The sequence below is a fragment of the Falco punctatus genome (assembly GCF_963210335.1).
Source record: "Falco punctatus genome assembly, chromosome: 4".
NCBI lineage: Eukaryota > Metazoa > Chordata > Aves > Falconiformes > Falconidae > Falco > Falco punctatus.
Window position 1 is genome coordinate 68354567 of NC_137583.1, and position 20294 is coordinate 68374860.

Genomic DNA, 20294 nt, shown 5'->3' on the forward strand with positions numbered 1-20294 from the left:
TCGACTTGCACATATGTTTTTTAACAGTGGGGTCAACTTTACAAGTACCAGAGCACCTTTTGTTAATGGCCACAACAGAGGCCCTTGCTGTCAGCTCCCTCAGTTCCTAATAGAGACAGGAATGGAAAAACCTGTGTTTTCACCTGATTTCCCTGTTTAAAACTTGTGAGTTGTCATCCTAAATTCCCTCTTTCTCACTCTGGGAATTTAAACGAGTTAAAGGAACCTAACCATTCCTAGATATATTTATTTCAAATTATAGCAGGCACAGCATATTGCATTTATCATTTTGGAGCTCAGTTTGGTCATTCTCTGTTTCTTTGCTAAGGTGTACACCTTTGATACTAGCGAGGACCATGGGAGCGGCGCTGGCAAGAGCAGCTCAGTGGACAGCTGCTGGTTCTGGACCCGGCACACTTGAAATCACCCCTTTGAACGAATCTCTTTTAAATCAAATTATTAAGTTTGCAGAGGGCTTCAGTACTAGACATCCGCAGGAAGCAGCATTTGTCTTCAGAGAGCCCCTTGAGTGGAAAACACAATTGAACTGTTCAGTATTCGGAGAGGGTTATGATGTCAAGTAAGTCGGAATTGTGATGTGCTTTGAAATGTTGAAGGTGGACCACAGAGCAAAACTGCTCATTTAGCATAAAGAAAGCTTTAGTGGTTTTGGGAGGTTGAAATGGGTGGGGTTTTTACTGATAGGTATTGAAAATTTTGAGTTAAAATTTGTAGGGTTTTTTGAGAGTTTCAGGCTACTGATATCTTCGTTGTGATTCAGGCCTGTTTATTGATTTCTACAGCTTGCACTGTCTATTCCTAAGACTTTCCACAACGTGTGTCTAACAGTGATTAACCCTGTAACTTCTTTTAGTGTTAGAAGTGGCTCCTGCCTGGTGGGTTGACCCTGGCTGGCTGCCAGGTGCCCACCAAGCTGCTCTATCACTCCCCTCCTCAACTGGTCAGGGGAGAAAAACACGATGAAAGGCTCATGGGCCAAGATAAGGACTGAGAGATCACTCACCTGTTACTGTCATGGGCAGACCAGACTCAACTCATGGAAATTAATTTATAGCCAACCAAAAGTTGGAGTAGGATAACGAGAAATAAAACAACTCTTGAAACACCTTCCCACCACCCCTCCCTTCTTCCTGAGCTCAACTTCACTCCCAATTTTCTCTACCTCCTCACCCCCAAGCATCACAGGAAGATGGGGAATAGGTGTTGCAGTCAGTTCATTGTGTTGTCTCTGATGCTTCTTCCTCCTCACAGTCTTCCCCTGCTCCAGTGTAGGCTCCCTCCCATGGGAGACAGCCCTCCACAAACTTCTCCAATGTGGGTCCTTTCCATGGGCTGCAATTCTTCATGAACTGCTCTAGTATGGGTCCTTTCCACAGGGTGCAGTCCTTCAGGAACAGACTGCTCCAGCGTGGGTCCCCCACAGGGTCACAAGTCCTGCCAGCAAACCTGCTCTGTGTGGGCTCCTCTTCATGGGATCACAGGTCCTGCCAGGAGCCTGCTGCAGTGCAGGCTCTCCACAGGGTCCCAGCCTGCTTTGGACACATCCATCTACTGATTTGCAGTGGATAAATTGGTTTACCTCAGAAGTTTTCTGAAATACAGCTTAAAGAATTTATATTTGCTTTGTCATGTGAAGCTTGAGTAACATTCAGAATTATGCTCTAACACTTGCTGTTTATTTAAGTTCTTATTTTAAAAATATATAATTTTATTTTTCTAGTGGAGCAACTGTTCAGTCTGAAGCCAAAGGTAAAGATGGCCAACCATTGCTTCTCCTCACGGCATCAACTCTCAGAGTTCAGAGTTTTGACCAGCTATGCTGTTTGCTACAAATTGCTATGGAAAAAAAGTTGAAGGAAGCACAGGCATGCCTTGAAGGTTTTCTTTCTTTATTTATTTTAACTTTCCTCTCTCTTAAAAAAGTGTGTCTTCTCTTTCAATTCATGTTTATGAAATGTGAAGAAAAAAAATTTATGCCTTCATTTTAAGGGTATGAGAAGTTGTTAATTCATGAAGGTGGCTAAGGTGCTGATCCAGAACTTAATGACATTTCTATTTCTTCTTTTATTTTCACAGAAATCAATAACAGAGAAATCTGTAATAAAGTTAAAATAAAACTTTATTCTCATACAAATTCATATATGTTGAGTAATACCCCAGCTGTTGCAACAGACAGTAGATTTAGATTTCTGAAAACAAATGTCTTATTGGAGGCTAATAGCAGTTTTTCACATATTTGTAGTTAAATTCTCTTTTAAAATGTTACGTTCTTAAAAAATAGCTCCCCCCCCGCCCTTTATATGCTTAAGATATTCTTACCTGCACAAGGTTCACCATGAGCACTTTCAGGTCCTTCTCACAACAGCTTTTCAAATGCAGATATGAGTACTTCTGCTGTGTCATATTCAAGTCCTAGATTTTCAACCTGACAACAAGACCCTTCATAGATTAAACTAGCTGTCCTCCTCTCGTTGGAGCTAGGAGGGATGAGGAATGTTCTTTGGTAGAATTACTAGAAATTGCATCTGCAATACTAAGATGTAAATGCTGTGGATCAAACTTCAGGTCCATCTAATCCAGGGTCCTGTCACTGACAGTGATCAACCAGGAATATTGGGGAAGAATAATATGGACAGTATATCATGCAGAGGCTTTCACAGATGTATGTGACTTCATTTGCAGTAACAGAGCAAAATGTTTTTTGTAAAACCCACTGACATGCAGTTATGTCGCTGTTTACCAAAAAAACCACAGCTGGCATAGCTGAGGAAGTAATGGGTCCTTTGGGAATGCTGCTAGGAAACTTTAAAGGTGTTCTTTAACACTAAATAATATTTCCAAAATGATCAATTTTCAGTGAGTTGAACCCATTGATTTCCTGTTTTGGTGATCAGCCAGGCCTATTTTATGGAAAGGGGCTATTGATAAAGGGAAGTATTTAATATTCACCTCTTGGTTGAATAAATCTTAACCTTTGTTGTGAAAAGCAATTTTGTTCGTATGAAAAAATTGTTCTTAATGTTTTCATATTTTTAAAAGTGCATTTCAAATTATAAGAGAGATATGAAAGAATACATAATACAGTAATACTTGATGAATGTGCACATCATTAAAGTTCTTATTGTAAATTAATAGCATCAAAATTAATTGGCAATTGAGATAAAAAGCGTTTGTCTTGCCTAACAGTTTTTAACATAGTATCACGTTATATTACTCTGTTTCATGTTCACAGCTAACAGAGATCCAATAGTGAAAATTCTTGGCCCTGAATATGGTACTGTTGAAGGAGAAGATATGTCCATGTTGCATTTACTTGACAAAGTGAAAAAAGATGATGACCCTGAAACAGAGGTGAAAATGAAAATCTTTCTTCTTCTTCGTCAGCTGGATTTGCAACTGCTTAATAGTTCTTTGAAACACATTTCACAGTAAGTGCATTTCAAATGGAAGGTAAGCATGGCAACCAATGCATTTATTGTGTTATGGTTAAATTGGATTGGTTTCAACCCACAACGTGCTTTTGGTGTGACATAAATAAATATATTGAAATAGCTTTCACTGTTCACTAAGTTATTGAAAAAACATTTTTTTTCTGAAGATTTTGCTGTAGGTGTGGGTATGCAAGAGTGTGCCTGCGAGTGTGTGGGGGTTTATTGCATATATTTTGTGTTTTGGTAGGAAATTGAAGTTATTTTGGACAAACAACAAAGTTACAGTTACATATTTTCAAGGAAATTTGTATTTCTTCATGGAAGCATATTAATTACTACATTGAGTCTGGTTTAGAGTTACAAAGACTTCATATCAGCTATGGAACTAAAATTACATTGAACTAACAGATAAAATTAAGAAAAACAATGGAAAATGACCCATTTCCAGATCTTTGTTGCTACTATTAACACTCAATGTAAAAGAAAAAAATAATGTAATATTCTCTTCTTATTTCTCTGAGTACATCCTTTTGATGAATACATTTTAGACCATTTTCTGTTAATTGCAGAGACGTAAGACTAAATCCAGCTGCTATAGATAATGAAGTGAATCTTCTCAAGAATTTTTCTGGGAAAGGAGAAGGTACAGTACTGGAATCACTGGAATATACATCAGGTGCAGATCTGATCATATCTCACATTTATTTATACCCTTATTTGAAGTCCTTGAGTTCTGTGTGAAATTTGCTAAATTAATTTCAGTAATGAAGTGTTTATTTCTACTTTAAAGTTACGAAGTAAAATAAAAAATATTTTCAAATATGGAATGCTGTTCTTCAGCCTTTACTTATAGAAATAATCTCCCAATTATATGAGTATCTTCAGTGGAAGCAGAGGAAGTGAATGGAGTCCCTGATCCTAAAAAGTGCTAAGCACAGTTGCAGTTTTTGGTTGGATCAGACCATGGGTCACAGAACTTTGTATGATAAATTCCTAACAGCATGAATTCTTACGAGTAAGGCATTGTTTTGGGAATTTGATTTGTATACATGTTGTATTAATTATTGAGCTTAATTATTAAAACCTACTTTTAAACTGGTTAAAAATACTAATGCTAATTGGTTACAGATTACATGTTCTCTAATGGATGTCGAGCTCCTCCCTGGAGACAAGTGCATGGCGAAATTTGTTATTTAGTCATCAAACCACATGATACTGATCCCTTGTATATCACTTGCAGCACAGCAGGAGTCTTTTTAAATGGAGTAAGTAGTAATAAAGGATACCATGGAGTAATGGATATTTTTATGTGCTAAAATCAAAAAATCAATCAGGTTTAGTGTAGTGGTATTGAGGCTGTAAGACCTGCAGAGCTAGTTTATTGGGACAGAAGAAGATGACAAGAGTCATAAATGTATGATAGTTTTCTGTATGTTTTGAGTGCTTTTTCTCCAATTTTTATAGTAGGAGTGTATTCTGTACTGTTTGCTAGCAATGTTTGTTTAGTCTTTAAAAGTACCCTAACAGTCCCTCATACTATTCCTATTCAAAGGTAGTGTAGGACTAGATTCCTCTCTCGTGTCTCACTGCTCTTGATCTGAGGTGTAATATTACTGCGTGTGACTAATAGAGCTTGCTTTTGTGTTTTTATAAATGATAAGCAGGTTTTTGTTTTCAGTGGAAGCCTTTTAGAACTTATCTATCCTTTTCTACTTTTCATTTTGATTACCTCTTTCGTTACAGATAGCTTTTATTTAGGCATAATAGTCCCTTGCATGTGTTAAGCAGCGACCGGAGCTCTTTGATTCATTTTGAAGAGAGCCTGATGTCTGTCAGGTGTGACCCACAAATTGTTTTCCTTAGAGTTAAAAACGCCAGGGAAGTTTTGACTTAGCACATTTTTAATGGATGAAGCTCATAAGGCTTATGCTAGTGAGGTCACATTATTTTCTGATCCTTTTAGACATCTGCCATACTGCAGTGGAAGCTCATATTTACTTGGTTGTTTGCCATAAGCCATAAATTCTTTTCAGTGGAACTACACAATTAACTCATAGTAATTACTTGCAGATTCTATATAAGATCTTGATTATCTGTTGGGATCCATGGAGATGATCCCATGCATCTTTACAATACGTTATTGAGGTTTGATGATCTCTGCTGAGCATGAGACTTCTGTATCTAATTCATGACAATATGACCTCTGTGCTCTTTTAGCATTATTTTGTGATGCAGATTAAATTACATGTGTAAGGCAATACTGTTAATAATGTTAAATTTATTTTTTAGGGTCAGCTAAAGGGTAAAGATGACTTTGACTATGAAAGAAAAAGTGATGTATATAAAGATATTGTCACATTTTTAAGGGAGAGGTCACCTAGATTTCTAGAAAATATGGCTAAACAGGTATGTATTTACTGATATTGGGTGTGTTTTCTACTTTGTACAAATGTGCATTTGGATTTATATCGATTTCTACTAAATATGTTCCTTTCATAAACACCAAATACACTATTTCACATATCATTCTATCATACCTTACTATAAGGTTTGATCCAACATGTGAGGTCAGCTTCTAATTTTGCATAAAAAATTTTGCTCATCTTCTGGTGTTATTCTTTATGGAGCACTGGAAATGTTGGAGCAGGGAATTATTATATACTTGTGGAAAAGGTCGAGTTTTTGTGACAATATTTTTCTTGATCAAAACTACTTAAATTTTTATCTTCATTCTTTGTAGCCCAAATATAAATAATAGCCCAACTTTTTTATGGGAGCTGCCTGTTTTAAATATCAGAGCTGAGAGTTAAGCATCCAGCTTACACACTATGTATTGCTTCAGCCCCTGTGAAATGCAAGCAGTTTGGCTTTTATTTAGAGCTTTACATTAGCTAGAATTACACAGTGCCACTACAGTATTAGTTATTTTATCATTCCTGATAAAAACTTTTTTTTTTTCAATTTTCTAATGTGATTATGACATATTAATAACTTGTTGGTAAAATTCATTACAGACTAAAACCTGTCAGAAGTTTTATTGTGGATATTTATATGCAATTTTAATTATTGCAAGAACTAAGTAATTAAGAGGGAAATTTTCTTATGCTTTAGTTCTGATTTTCTGGAATGTAGGGCTGTAGGGTTTTTTTTGGTGATACAGATTTTTGACAGTTCTTAAAGAGCATTTCTAGTTGTATACATAAATATGGCAGCTTAAATTAACAGTAATGAAATTAAATGTTTAAGTTGTTCTGTTTGAAAGTACAGTAAGTTCCAAACTGTCTTTTATTTATCCCATAGGGAAGTATTTTTTTAATGTTATATCTACCTATTGGTTTATATTTCACAAATGTGGCAATATATGAATGTTTTTAGACATAATTGCTGTATTTTCAAAGTGATTTGGCTTCATTTGATGGTCATGAAAGGTAAAGTATGGTAATATTTTAATATTTTTAAATAGTTCAAATCCTAAATGTTAAATAGATTAATGTTAATATTGATAATAGATATAATATAACTTTCTTTACTGATTTTCTGCTCTTATAAAGGTACTGTAGCTAATGAAGAAATTCTACACTTATGAAATAAGAGTAAATAAATACAATTTATCCTATTTTCTTTCAATTGTCATATAAATCACTTGGTATTCCCTGACTGTGTAAATTAGTTTATGCTGAAGAGTATAAATTATACCATTTTAATGGTTTAGAAATATCATATCATATTGTCTTGCTGAAGAGCTGGTTTCATACGTTCTGCATTCTAAAACTAGAATTTAAATGCTCGAACTCTGAAGAGCAGAGAGAAGCTGTATTTCCAAAGTTGTCTACATGAAATACATTATGACTGGGAATAGTTTTGATTTATTTTCTGAGGAGAGGAGAGCTTCAAAAAGCTCATTACATACACATTTATTGCAAAACCAATTTTATAATATCTTCTTGGCCTTGTTTAAGCTAGCATTTAGAGTTGCTGTGTTGGCATATAGTGCTGTAGGAAACGTACTTCATAACATGTGCTTAGCTGGTCAAGCTACAGCATCAATTCCCCTGTGATTTGTATAGTTTATCATGTGTTAAATCGTCTTGTCTAGAGTACACTCTCAGAATGAGAGTATTAGCATGAGTTTATGGTTAGACAGTTGGGTCAGCAAGCCTGGAACAGCTGATTCACATCAGGGACTAGTCAAAAACAGACCATACTGTGACAGTCTCCTTAAAACTGCCTTGAATCAGATACGTAAAGGAATGTCTTCACCTATTTGGTAGTGACAGCTGCAATAATAATAATAATAATACTAAGTAATGATCATATGCTGTCTTTCCTGTAAAAATTGAATATGTTCCAATAGAGAATAAGAGTTGACAAGAGTCCTTTCTGTTCTGGGTATTTTTAATCAGCCATGGTACTAGACACAGACAGCTGAAGGATTGGTGGGTGCCACTCAGCTCCATTCTTGTGTGTGACTTGTTCAACAATGTTTTGTCCTGAGAGATGAAAAAAATCGAATGGAATGTGTTTATATTAATTCCAAACTATATCAAATTACTTGGAACTGAAATCTAGCAGTTTATCATAGCCTATTTTCAGGTTTATGTTATTTTTTTTTTGGTGGGAATTTTTTGTAAATCCTTTATGCAGGGAAATAAATAGTCTTATATAAATGATCCATTGAAAGCAGAATGACTGACTTTGCAATTCTAGATCTTAAAGCTCATTTGGAATTAGGTTCTGTAAAAGTGCTTGTGTCACAAATTATTTAACATATTAGAAACTGAACAACACCCAATATTTAGTATGTTCAGAAAGTTCCCAATTTAGCTAGTTCATCTATTTCAAAAACTTTAAATTGCACACGATAACAGCTACTTTCCAGATTAATGTTTCATTCTTTTAAAGGCCATCTGATTTTGTGCTTATAATCTAATTCTACATTTGATACATACAATTGTTAAGCACAGCATCCTGGAATTGTGCTTATAACTGACAGTTTTAATATGCATTATTCATATAGCAATATGACTGACAAACCATGTCTCCTTCTTTTATTAGGAATATAGGTTTTTTAAAGAACCAACACATGAGAATAATTATCAGCGTATGGAAATAGTTGAATCTAAGGTCTCTGGCCAATCCCAGGACCTTTATAATATTACAGAAAAGAATGTACGTGAGAAAATGAAAAGTTCTGCAGCAAGAAGAAGATCCATGGACAAGAAGAAATTAGAAATGTCTATGAAGTGGAGGAGTGTGGGGCTTGCTGCTTCCCACAGATAAGTAGTTATCTGTATAATTGAATTTTCCTATAGATCTCTCTAAACTGTGCTAATGACTGGATTGCATGTTATAGATTTGCATTATTATCTTGTTAGGAGCAATAAAGCAAGATGTACTATGTGTTAATTTCTAAGAAGAAAGTATGGACCACCAAAGAGATTTCTCAGTCTTCTGTCACGCAACAATTTTGATGATGCTACATCATTTCCACAGCAAGGCATGGAAATACCCTGCAACAATCTGCATTATTGGTTCTCCAGGACTGTGATATTATCATATTTTTGGTGTAAAATGCTCTTTAAAGTAAGACAGAGCAGACAGTCTAATCTAAACCACACTTACTGAGAGAGGTGAAAGAGAATCCAGCATGGAAAATCAGGATGACTCTTACTTATACTACGAATTTTTAATGATCTCCTATTATATGAGCCACTCTTCTAGCTCTGCTTAGCAAGTCTTCACTAATTAGATTATCTCAAAGTTTGGACACCCAGAAATAGAGTATACATAGATTGGATTTTGTTGGATTTGTCATGCTTCCTGATTCTGTGTTAATAGAGGAAGAAGTATCTGAAAGAAAGGTTTTGATTGCCATCCTACAAAAAAAAGTATCTTCTCAAGTCTGCCAGTATGACATGTTGCAAGAAACATTTTCAGGGATTTTTGGATGTGACCTGCAGTCATTAGGTAAAAAAAAATATGATTTTCCAGGGACAAGAGCTTAATGTTTTTCCACAGTCATTGTTGGAGTCTAGATGTAGTGAAATTGGCTGTAATCATGAGTAGTATTCTCTTCTATTGTCATGACTGTGGTAGTATGACCAGTCCAGGCTCAAAAGTACATTTTGTTTTCATAGCATTGTAAACTTGGGACAAAAAAGCACCAGAGATTGTGCCCAGCTAAGCCTAGGAGTCTTCTTGGAATATGAGGAAAGCAAGTTGTGTTGTTGTTGTAGTCAGTGTGAGCAAAGCTGTGGAACAGCTCAGTGTATGTAAGAACTGAATAGACTAGAAGTCTCTGGAAAAAAGATGACTGAGGGACAATAAGACATCCAAAACCTGGTGATAGTCACTGTCCATTTTAATACAAGAATAAAGGGCATCAAAGGAAAATGAGTCCCTGAGACCAGTTCAAAACAAAGGGTACAACACTGCTAAACTCTCAAATTCTTTGTCACAGTATGGTAGAGGCCATTTGTTTTTGTGAGTTCAAGAAGCATCCAGACATATTCATGGAAGAAAAATCCATCCAAAACTGTTAATGCAAGAACATTCAAGTTCACTGAATCACAATTTGCTGAAGAATATTCTGGAAAAAATAATTTCCGTGTTCTTCCATTGTTCTTCTACCGTTACCTGGATAGCTCCTAGATAGATCCTAGTTAGAGGCGGTATCCTAGAATAAATGGACCTGTGGCCTGTCTGCATATACTCGTTCTTTGTTCTTGTGTCACATACAGCTCAACATAATATAATTTTTATAATATCCTACTATTTTATTAAAGCAAAATTAGTTAAGACACAGCATCCTTTAATTTTAATTAAGTTTATTGTGTAGATTCATAAACTCATATGCACTGATACAATATGTGTCTAACCATAGCTTTTTGGTTCTATGTACATATATATATATTATTTTTTTTTTAATAAACCCAAATATATTAGTGACAAGGCCACAAAAAAAGACATTGAAGAAGAAGGCAGAAGTAGTACTGTGTCTCTGAAAACCAAAAAGAAAGCCAGTGGCATTTCTTCTGGATCCGTTAAAATACAACCAGCTTCAAGATGGTATGGGATACTTATTTTTCTTCCTTCAATTGTTTTATTTTTATTTTCTATACCTACAGTAATTATCACCATACTTAGTATCTGGTAATGTCAATTATATTTTTCTAATTCTGTTATTTAGCAGTGTTGTCATACCTGTTTAAAATACGCATGTTCATATTAGTTTATAGCTGTTTAAAATGGGTGACGCTGTTTATTTATTTTTAGTAAAACATCAGGGAGGTTCGAAGACACTAGTGAAAGTTCCTCGGAGCCTGAGGAAGATGAAGAACAGCCTGTACATCATCAGGAACGAAGCACTGATTTGCCATCAGAATACTGGGGAATTCAGAAACTCGCAAAGTATTTAAAGGTAAATAAGAAGCTTTGATAATTTTTGTATAAAAGCTACTCATTACCTTCTGCATCTGAGGACACCAAACCAGCTCCTCATCTTTTCCACCTTCCATGTATTTTTGAATAGCCCTTCCATGTAGTATGTTCAAAAGCTGAAACTGGGACTTTCCTTTCCTATCATGCACCCGTTTCTCCTGCATGTTTTTTTATCTGCTATTTTTGGCTTATATAAACCCTTAGATTAAACCATCTGTTTTAAAACTTAAGATGGTATAATTTCTTTATTAATTATTGGGTTTCTGTTTTGCTTTTTGGGTGAAACTTTCCAAGATAATTCTTTATGTGGATAATAACTTTCAAGAGTTTTTATTAAAACTGAATACTTGCCTAAAGTCTTTCATCAACTATGATTAATGCATGACTGAAGTAATTCTAACGTGTTCTTGTGTCTGGATAGATGCTGTTAGTGGACAAGAAAATGTACGCTAAACAGACATCCTTTAAAACAAAAAAAAAAGGGTTTTTTTCACACACTTGTTGAAAATCTTTTGGAACCTATTAATATAGATATTTAGAACTCTGTGTATGTCTGAAACACATAAAACCCCCAACAACCCTCTACTATTCTGGAAAACTCTAAAACTAATTATACTTTTCCCTCAGGAGGAATTCCTTTACAAGTTTGTGCTGGAATTTATGTACTCTAAGTTGCTAATAAAAGTGCTGGTTTATTTGTTTTTTTGAGTACAGCTACAGAGTATACACATCCGACTGATAAAATGATGGTGCTGGCATTTGGTACAGCAGAAATACTTGTGAAGAATAAGCAAAGCTTTGGCTCCTTCCAGCCCTTTAGCCGCTGTAGAAGAGTAACTCAGTCTTTTGAACAGTTTTCAGTGCACTCACACTGTTTGTTCTCTGTTCATGTATGTGGGACCTATGCTAGTGGTTGCAGCCAGACACAGGAAAGCATGGATAATACAAGTCTCTTTACAATTCTTTATGCCTTATCTTCTCTAGGTTGGACCTCTATATTATTCTCATTTTGACTATGCTAAAATAACCCTTTGCAAGTGTAATCTGGCCTATAATTCAGCATGTAACTTGCTCAGCTATCTACTCATGCTGAACACACAATATATACATTTTGCATGATAGTTATTTCTATTTGCATGGAATTACAGTTCGAGGTGATGTTTTCAAATCTTCCAGTCTACTAATAGCTTGCTTTTGCCTGTCTGACAGACCACCTCTGTACTTCTCTGAGAGCTCAGAGAAATAAACATGCGACTTTAGTAAAGACCCAAGGTCCTCCTGGAGAGGATACTTGAAATTCATTACTATTGATGAACTTCCAGAAATCTTTTCATTGGCCCATTTATGCACCACCCTCTTTACCAACAAGGCTCTTCTGGTTAAATAATTCTCAAACTCTCTTTCCTTTCTAAATCCTTCATTTAGACGTTTAGGTTTTAGTATTGGACTTGATTCAGTACCAAAACATACCTACACTTGCATGAACCCCTTCTGAATAAAGAGTGAGGGTGGCAAATAGGAAAATATTTTTTCATGCTACTCTGTTTTAGAAATGAATATATTTTGTTCCAGCTGTCAACAAGCAAGAATACTTAATGGCTTAGAACTAGAAAAAGGAAGGGGAGCATTTCTGATCAAATTGTGGGTACTGTTAAGAAGTGTATGTAATACAAAACTTCGTGATAGCCAAAGGTTCTGTTATGAAAACTCAGATGTACACTTATTCATGTATTCATGCACACCTGAGTCTTACAATAGTTCTTTAAATTAGATATAAATTTAAAAAGTACTTGAAGATATACTTAGAATAGTTCTCTGTTGATTCTTAGCTATGTAAAGCAAGAAATCCCTAGTGTCAGATAAAGCTGAAAAGAGATGCCTCAGTGCCATACCACAGACAGTGGTTGAAATGTTTTATTGATGGAGTGCTGCTTTAGCTTGCACATGGAATTCATTTTAATTCAAGTATAAATACTGCACTTCTGGCCAGACTTAGGAGATTTTTTGGCATTCTTGTTGTTCATGTAGGCAAGTGTTCATGACACATACAACGTAAGAGAAAATAAATTTATGACTATGATATTTTAGTATCTACAAGCGTATTTCTATAGAAGCACAAATTTCAAAGGGTTTGTGTGTCTTCAAAGGTTTTAAACATTGTTTTCACATCTTAAAATATTAATAAAATGCCTTAAATAATAGATGTTTGAGATCCTGAGTTAGAAAATACGGTAATTTGTAGGTGCAACCATTTTTTGAATGTCTGCTGAAATATTAATCACAATTCAACAACACTATTAAAGATGAATTTGCAAACACAAAAAACTTCCATAAAACCTGAAAGATGATAGTTTTTATACCAATGTTAGATTGTTATTAAAACTTAAAAAGACATTTGCTTCCTGTATAGAGCAAATATGCTAGGTCCTGTGAATTGTGCCTGTAGGCTACGTGTTTGTATACCTTTTCATGGAGAGAAAATTCCAGGGCAGGGGAAATTCCCTTCTGACTTTTTGCCCTTCTCCATTCCCCCTCCTTTCTGGGAAAAAGCAGCCATATTGGAATTGCTCCACTGGGAAGCAGCTGCTTCTGTGGTCTGGCTCTTTGTCCTACCTTCAAGCTTCCCAGGGCTGTGAAACAGAAGATAGAGCATGTGTGCTTTTGCCATGTCTCCCCATCAACTTAAGAATGGGCAGTGACAATAGATGAGTGAGCTTGGTGATGGCATTGTGTTAGGCATCTTTTGGGGGCTAGATAGATAGAATTAGAATGAAGTGTTCTGTTGATGTTTGTAACAGTGAGATTTTCTCAGAAAAGCCTGTTTCAGATTTCACATAATTTATTAAAGTAGTGCTTCTGAAGTATTAGATTTCCAGGGGGAGGGCTACAGTTTACATGTGAAAAATTTTAGGAATAGGGTGAAGGGGTCACATTTTGCAATGATCATTTTACTAGAAATGGGGGACATCAGGTAGAAATGCAGAATCTTTGTGGCAGAACTGGGGCTGTTTGCTTGGGAAAAAAAAAAAGAGGAAAAAAATGGTGAGAGCTGGGCACAATGCTTTGTGCTGCGGGCTGTTGAGCACTGTTTATTGCCCGTTTTAAGATAAAATTGAGATGTTGAGAGGTGAATTGGGGCTGATGACTGATCCTGGAATAGCTCCAATCTCCAGAATAAGTCTTTAATTCCTTAAGCCCTGGTGCTGCTTGGTTTTGGTTCCCTGTAAGGGTGTGATTTATATGTACACCTATGCCAGGGTGAGCTCTGGATAGAGTTATGCAGGACCATGCCAGTTACAGTATTCTTCCTTCAGTTTTCTACCTGGAAAGTCATTCTACTTTTGGCTATATTTCAGGGCTACATTAGTGAAACCAGTCAAGTCTCACACTTCATGTAAAATATCCCCTACTTTCATATCTGTTTTGAATTACTCCGGTTTGAACGACCTCATTCCCAGAACAGCATTGTATTTCTTTTCTCCTTTGGAATCATAGGTGGACAAACATGCTGTCTTTCCCCAGCTGTTTTTATGTCTTGTGCCAGGTCCAGGAGTCAGGGAAAGGCTGTGGTACTGCTCAGGAGCTAGGGAGTATGTGCCCTGAGTATGGCCTTCAACACCAGCTGCCAGGTGCCCGTGTACCCTGGTGCTGCATAGCAGTGGATGGCTGGGAAGGGAGGCCATCTGTCACGTGTCTTAGTGAAATCTCATTCACTGGACAAGGAGAAGGTTGAAAGAACTGCAGGATACATGGAGTGTATTCAGGTCTGCTCCACAGCTGCATTTTGGCAGGACCTTTGGAAGACTGCTGCGTTCAAGCAACATTTCTGTAGTTGGCAGGGGGGCCCTCTGTATTTGGCTTACATTACATAAAAGTGGCAAACAGACTAGGGAGGCAGGCACGTAGAGGAATATTTCTTCTGGTCTTTGCATCTTTCCTTTTCTTCCTTTCCAGCTCCCTCTAAAAGTCCTCACTTCTTTCTAGGCAATTAGGTCAAGGAAATGAAAGTCTTAAGAGATCAAAGCTATGGGTGTAGTTCCTACAGTGCATGTGTTGCAGTGAGTATTGGCTGGGCAAGACCTAATGCCCATCACTTCTGCTTCCTGTTTGCAGTGCAAACAGAGCTGAACCAGGAGGATGTAGTGTTGTTGCTGCACCACAGGCAGAGTTTATTTCCTCTTCTCAGGAAGCTCAAATTTATCAGTCAGGGAGATGCAACCATGTATTGCCTTGCAGGAAGGAATAGTGGATCCCCAGCTGAGCTCTTTGCAAATGGAAGGCACTAGCATTCATGAGGAAGAAGGGCACAGCTTAGAAATGCAGAAAGTCAAATACACAGTGAAATGATGGAGGGAGACTGCCAGGAGCTATGATGCAGGATCTCAAGTGAGATGTTCATGTAGATATTGTTCATAAACAGTATGGGATAGTTTTATTCCCTAGGAAAAGACAGGGAGACATCTGAAGGCTGGAACTCAGGGGCTTGGGGCAAACCAGGGTACAGGAAATCCATGTATGCATAAAGGGCAGGAACGTCCAAACCATTACAGAAACAGGGAACCTATTGCAGAACGTTTGAGGACCAAATTTAAAATGACAGGGGTATGTGTGTGTGGTTGTGGACTTCTTTTGCACTCTATATACAAGGTTTGCAACATGACATTTCTCTACTTGGAGGGGAAGAAGTAGGAAGTCAGCAACTGCTTGCACACCTTACCTACTATGCATTAATATCAAGTAATGCACAGTTTATCTCTGAGACGAGACTTGCCACATCTGAGGTCTCAGATTTTAGATATCTGAAAAATAGATACCTTCCTCATAAAATTTAGTGATAGAAAACATCCAGCTTTTCAAAATAAATTATTACTTTCTTTTGGAAACAAAAATTGTGTAGCCATCTCAGCTCTCCTGTGGTTTAACAGGTGGTGTACACAGCAACTCTTTTTATATGAACCAATTATAAATTTATGGCACTTGCAAAGACATTGATATGGCTTGTAGATTTTTCTCAAAATTTGTATGAAATAGAGGAATAGATGCAGTGTTTTTTAACTGCGTAATAGCAAATTATAGCTTTCTTAAGTTATAGTGGTGTTGGAAATGTTCCAAATTATTGAGATAGTACTCATTATAGAAATGTAAATCAGCTTAATAAACTGTGCATGGATTAAGAAATTAATTATATTTGGGGATTATGCAGAACCTCAAAAGAGAAATGGACATAGTAGACTAAGGAATAAAATGGTCTTCAAATACTAATTTATTTAAAGTGAAACTATACAAGAAGTAATTTTAAACTTTGTAAGACCAGAGAAAATTGTATCAGTGTTACAGTGTACCCACTAAAGTACCAATCATTTGTTTAATTGTATTTTAACGCTGCTCAAAAGTTTTGTGGTGGTCATAGAAAAAGTCTAAAATCTATGGTATTTATGGATATTCCTGAACAATAAACTGCACAGAAAACTGCAAATGCAAATTCTGAGAAACTAACTCTGTTTCTTGACTCTGCTTCCATTTCCCCAGGAAGAGTTACTGGTGGGTGGAACTTTAAAACCATAATCAAATACTTAGATAATTAACATAGAAGTTACAAATCTGATCAGATACATAACCAAATTTAAAATTATATTCTGTGCAAAGTTATCGAAGAAATTTATCTGTAATCTCAAAATCTGCCCCTAGACGTGGAAGAGATGGAAATATTATAATTTTATAGCAGGAACAAAAATATCTAATCTGTGTAGGAAATATATTGCACATTATTTTTTTTCTACAATCTGTAAGTAAGAGTTAACTTTTTGTACTGTCACATTAGCAAGGCTTGCATGAGATTTTGGCTATTAAATACAAAATAAGCATATATAAGTGCATATAAAATATTTTCATGTATAATATAATTTTGCCACTGTGTAATGCATTTTTCACAACTGACCAACTTTGCAGATGATTTACCTGACCTTATTAGTACAGTGCCTAACAGTAAATCTTTCCTTTTCCCTTCTGGAAGTATATTATGGCGTAATATGAAGGAGGTTATTCAACTGAACTGAAAGATCAAGATGAAAAATAAATTTTGCTGTCGTTTGACTAAATGATAGAGTGCTATTTTTTAGAAAATACCATATGTATGAGACATAATCATGTGCCACCTGCTAGTGTTTCTAGGCACATGTTTGGCTAACCTGTCAGCCTTGGCAAACCTGTCAGCCTTCATATCACTCTCTTCTCCACTGTTCATGAACATTTCTTGTTTCCATCTTCCAGTACTAGCCAAGATATCTTTTTTATTTCAGTAAAGAATATGATTACTAAAAAAAAAAGGCAATAAAAATATGGGAAAACTGTGTTTTATAGTTAAGATAATGTATTTGTTAACAACCTAGCCAGTGCTGCTGATGAAGAAGAAATCTTTTTATGATAAATTTACTGGGTAGGAAATATTGGCAAATAGTGAACTCTGGAATTATTATTATAATTGGCAACTCTGAAGCACTTGCATAGCTCTCTCCTCAAAATACTGTACAAACAATAATTCCTCATCACAAGAGACATATAAAATTCATAACAGCCAGTTGATTCTTGACCATTAACACCAACTCTGATGAATTTCTGTGTAGTGGAGGTTTCATTAATGTTCTGAGGGTCATCCATTCCTAAGAGTTTCATAGGTGATGAGGTGAAAGACAAGACAGAAATTTAAAAAAAAGGCAGAAAAAAGTAGGAATTCAATAAAAAAAACTGATAAAGAAGAGCTGGTATGTCAGTAATTAAGGGCTGAAGAAAAGAATGTAAAATAACTTATGTTTGATGCTTCTCTTTCTACAGGATTTTATTCTATTGTAAAAGCAGGTAATTAAATTGAGCTACTGTTTTGACACTGTAACTACTGTACCTCTCAAATAATTGTAAATTGCCACAGCTGTCTCAATCTGACTTAAGGCTTTACAATCATGAAGTAGATAATCAAATTGTTGGCTTTCCTGAAGAATTAGAACATGATTGTGTCTGAAAGCTACCAAGTTTTAAGAAGTGAGAACAGCATTCTTCATTGGTTTTTAAGTGTTCCACATTGGATGTAAACTTAATCATAGTTTACTCAACACGCAGTTATTTCAGAAGCATGTCTGTGCTTCAGCCATGTCTTCATCTATATTTGTTTTTCATATGCTTTCGCTAAGCTCAGTGTTTAAGTTTGTTTTGTTTCTCCAGAAAACATTTGTCTCTTAATTTCTCATAAAATATTGGTATAATTTTGCTTTTCTTGCAAAATCTTTTTGGCTGGTTTCAAACGACAGTGTCTTTTCTGTCTGCTCAGTGCTTGTGAAGCTTCAACAGTGTGCTAGCTCTGTGATACAGAGGCACAGGTCCTTCCTGGTTGAACCTTACTCAGTTTTCTCCACAGATTCATTTCCACTGGTTTCCCAAATGAGTTGGATCCATTAAAATAAAATAGCCGTAATAACATTAAGGCTTTTATTCTGTTTGTGAGCCAAGTGTTAAGCAAAATCAAAATTGCTTAGGCAGGCCTGACAGAGTCACACAAAGTCAGTAGTGCACCTGTATTATGGGCAGCATATGGCACATCTCCAAGTCTGCAGTCAGGATTTACAAGGATCAATGTTAAATTAAAAAACAGTAGTGCTATTTGTAGACTTTTTTCCTTTGTTTAGTTTAGTTAATCCTGGGCCCTTTTCTCTTTCTCATTCAGTCCTCATTTTCTGCTAAATTCTGCATGTTCTTTCAAAAAATATATACTTTTATTTTCCTCTGATGAAGTGGCCAAAGACAGAGAGGGGCTGTATCCTTGTTCTAGTGCCAAGACATAGAAGTCAATATCTAAACTGGGATTCATCTCACCTAGTTCTAGATGTAAACAGAGAGGTGTTTGTAGATGATCTGGGCATTCAAGTCTACCTTTACAATAAGTGGAAAAAATAAACGCTACCTTCATGATAAGTGGAAAAAAATAGGCACTTTAAGGATATGATTCATCTGATATTTTAAGCATCTAATTCAGAGTGAGATGGATCACGTTTTCAGCATCATTGTTGACTTGTTCTCAATTAACAGGAATGTAGGATGGCTATAGATGACTCGGTCTTAATTATCAAGGATGTAGGATGGCTGTAGATGAGTGAATTTAGACAGATGACTCTCATTTCCCATAGTCTTGTGCATTTGAAGTCATTGGTGAATGTAATGTGATCTTTTGAAGGCCTACTCTTATTGCAGATTCTTTATGTATTTGGAAATAAGGTTTTATGTGCTTTCTGGCCTTTTTCTTGTGAGTACTTTGTAAAGATCAGTCTTTTTTGTAACAGCCTTAGAAACTAATTGGCAGACCTCAGTTAATGGGAGAATTAATTGATTGGCATCTGCTAGATACCTATGCTCTACCTTTGGCCTAGCCAGCTTGGTGAGTGTGCTTGAGCTTTGTTTACATAGACAATATGTGTGCAATCAGGATCCTATAGGTTTATCTTGCTTCTAGTTCTTTAGGCAGATTTCAGTAGACCAGACTTACTGGCCATGCAGAGCTCTTTACTTTCTTATCACCATATGCTGCACTGTATTTGGAGCTGCAAAGTATCCTCACATTTTTAGGTGTTATTCTGACACTATGTTTGTGAACAAAGAGAGAGGCTGTCGGGTTTCTGGAGAAAAGCAGGAGCAGATAAATACCTGAAAGGAATTTGCAAGGATTAGCTAACCAAAAGAACAGCAGCATGTGGCAGTTTTGTGCCACCTGACTGAGATTGATGTCGTCTGGCAATCAGAAAAGCAAAGTAAAAAATCCAGTAATTTCCACACAGATACAAAAGACCTTATCTGCCTTCTGGTCACTAAAACATACATATTCCTTTCTTCGAGGAATCATATGAACCCAAGTTACACACTGTTCTGAGAAACAGCATTTTTGTTCTCTTTACCCAAGAATCACCTTTAAGGTTGTATCTTGACCTTCTGAGTTACTTTTGCCTACATTAGCCCAGCTAGCTGTTCTTACCTATCTGTACTGTCACATAATACATCCGAGAGCTTGTTTGCTTGTTCTTCCTGTGAAACAAATTTAGCAATATTTAGTACTTTTCCTGAAAGAACATTTTTTGTTCAGTTGGTATCTTTTAGGAGGGAGACTGCATAGGCAGCATAAAGGGCATCTATATGGGATGTGAGGGGAGCATTGCTCAAGGACACCATGAGCCCCAAATGTTCACTGCTCATGTCAGAGACATTTTGAAGGTGGTTGAAGGATTACTGTAGGGTAAGTTTTGTCTCCAGGGCTTGTGATATGTAGCATCACATACAACTTCAGCCAGAGACTGAAGGCAGAAAGGGAGGAGTGAACACTAATAAAGACTAACATCAGGTGGAAGCCTATGTAAAAAAATGTTT

General features: G+C 36.2%; 1 protein-coding gene across 1 annotated transcript in view; it reads left to right on the plus strand.

The window, feature by feature from the left end:
* Nucleotides 1-342: 342 nt before the first annotated feature.
* Nucleotides 343-20294, plus strand: part of ODAD2 (outer dynein arm docking complex subunit 2) — an 85401-nt gene continuing 65449 nt past the window's right edge. The window contains exons 1-9 of the mRNA XM_080386043.1: nucleotides 343-580; nucleotides 1742-1899; nucleotides 3254-3449; nucleotides 4022-4128; nucleotides 4581-4717; nucleotides 5742-5858; nucleotides 8508-8728; nucleotides 10398-10520; nucleotides 10728-10872. Of these exons, the coding sequence (XP_080242169.1) occupies nucleotides 357-580; nucleotides 1742-1899; nucleotides 3254-3449; nucleotides 4022-4128; nucleotides 4581-4717; nucleotides 5742-5858; nucleotides 8508-8728; nucleotides 10398-10520; nucleotides 10728-10872 (1428 nt within the window). The 5' untranslated portion in view covers nucleotides 343-356. The remainder of the gene's footprint in view (nucleotides 581-1741; nucleotides 1900-3253; nucleotides 3450-4021; nucleotides 4129-4580; nucleotides 4718-5741; nucleotides 5859-8507; nucleotides 8729-10397; nucleotides 10521-10727; nucleotides 10873-20294) is intronic.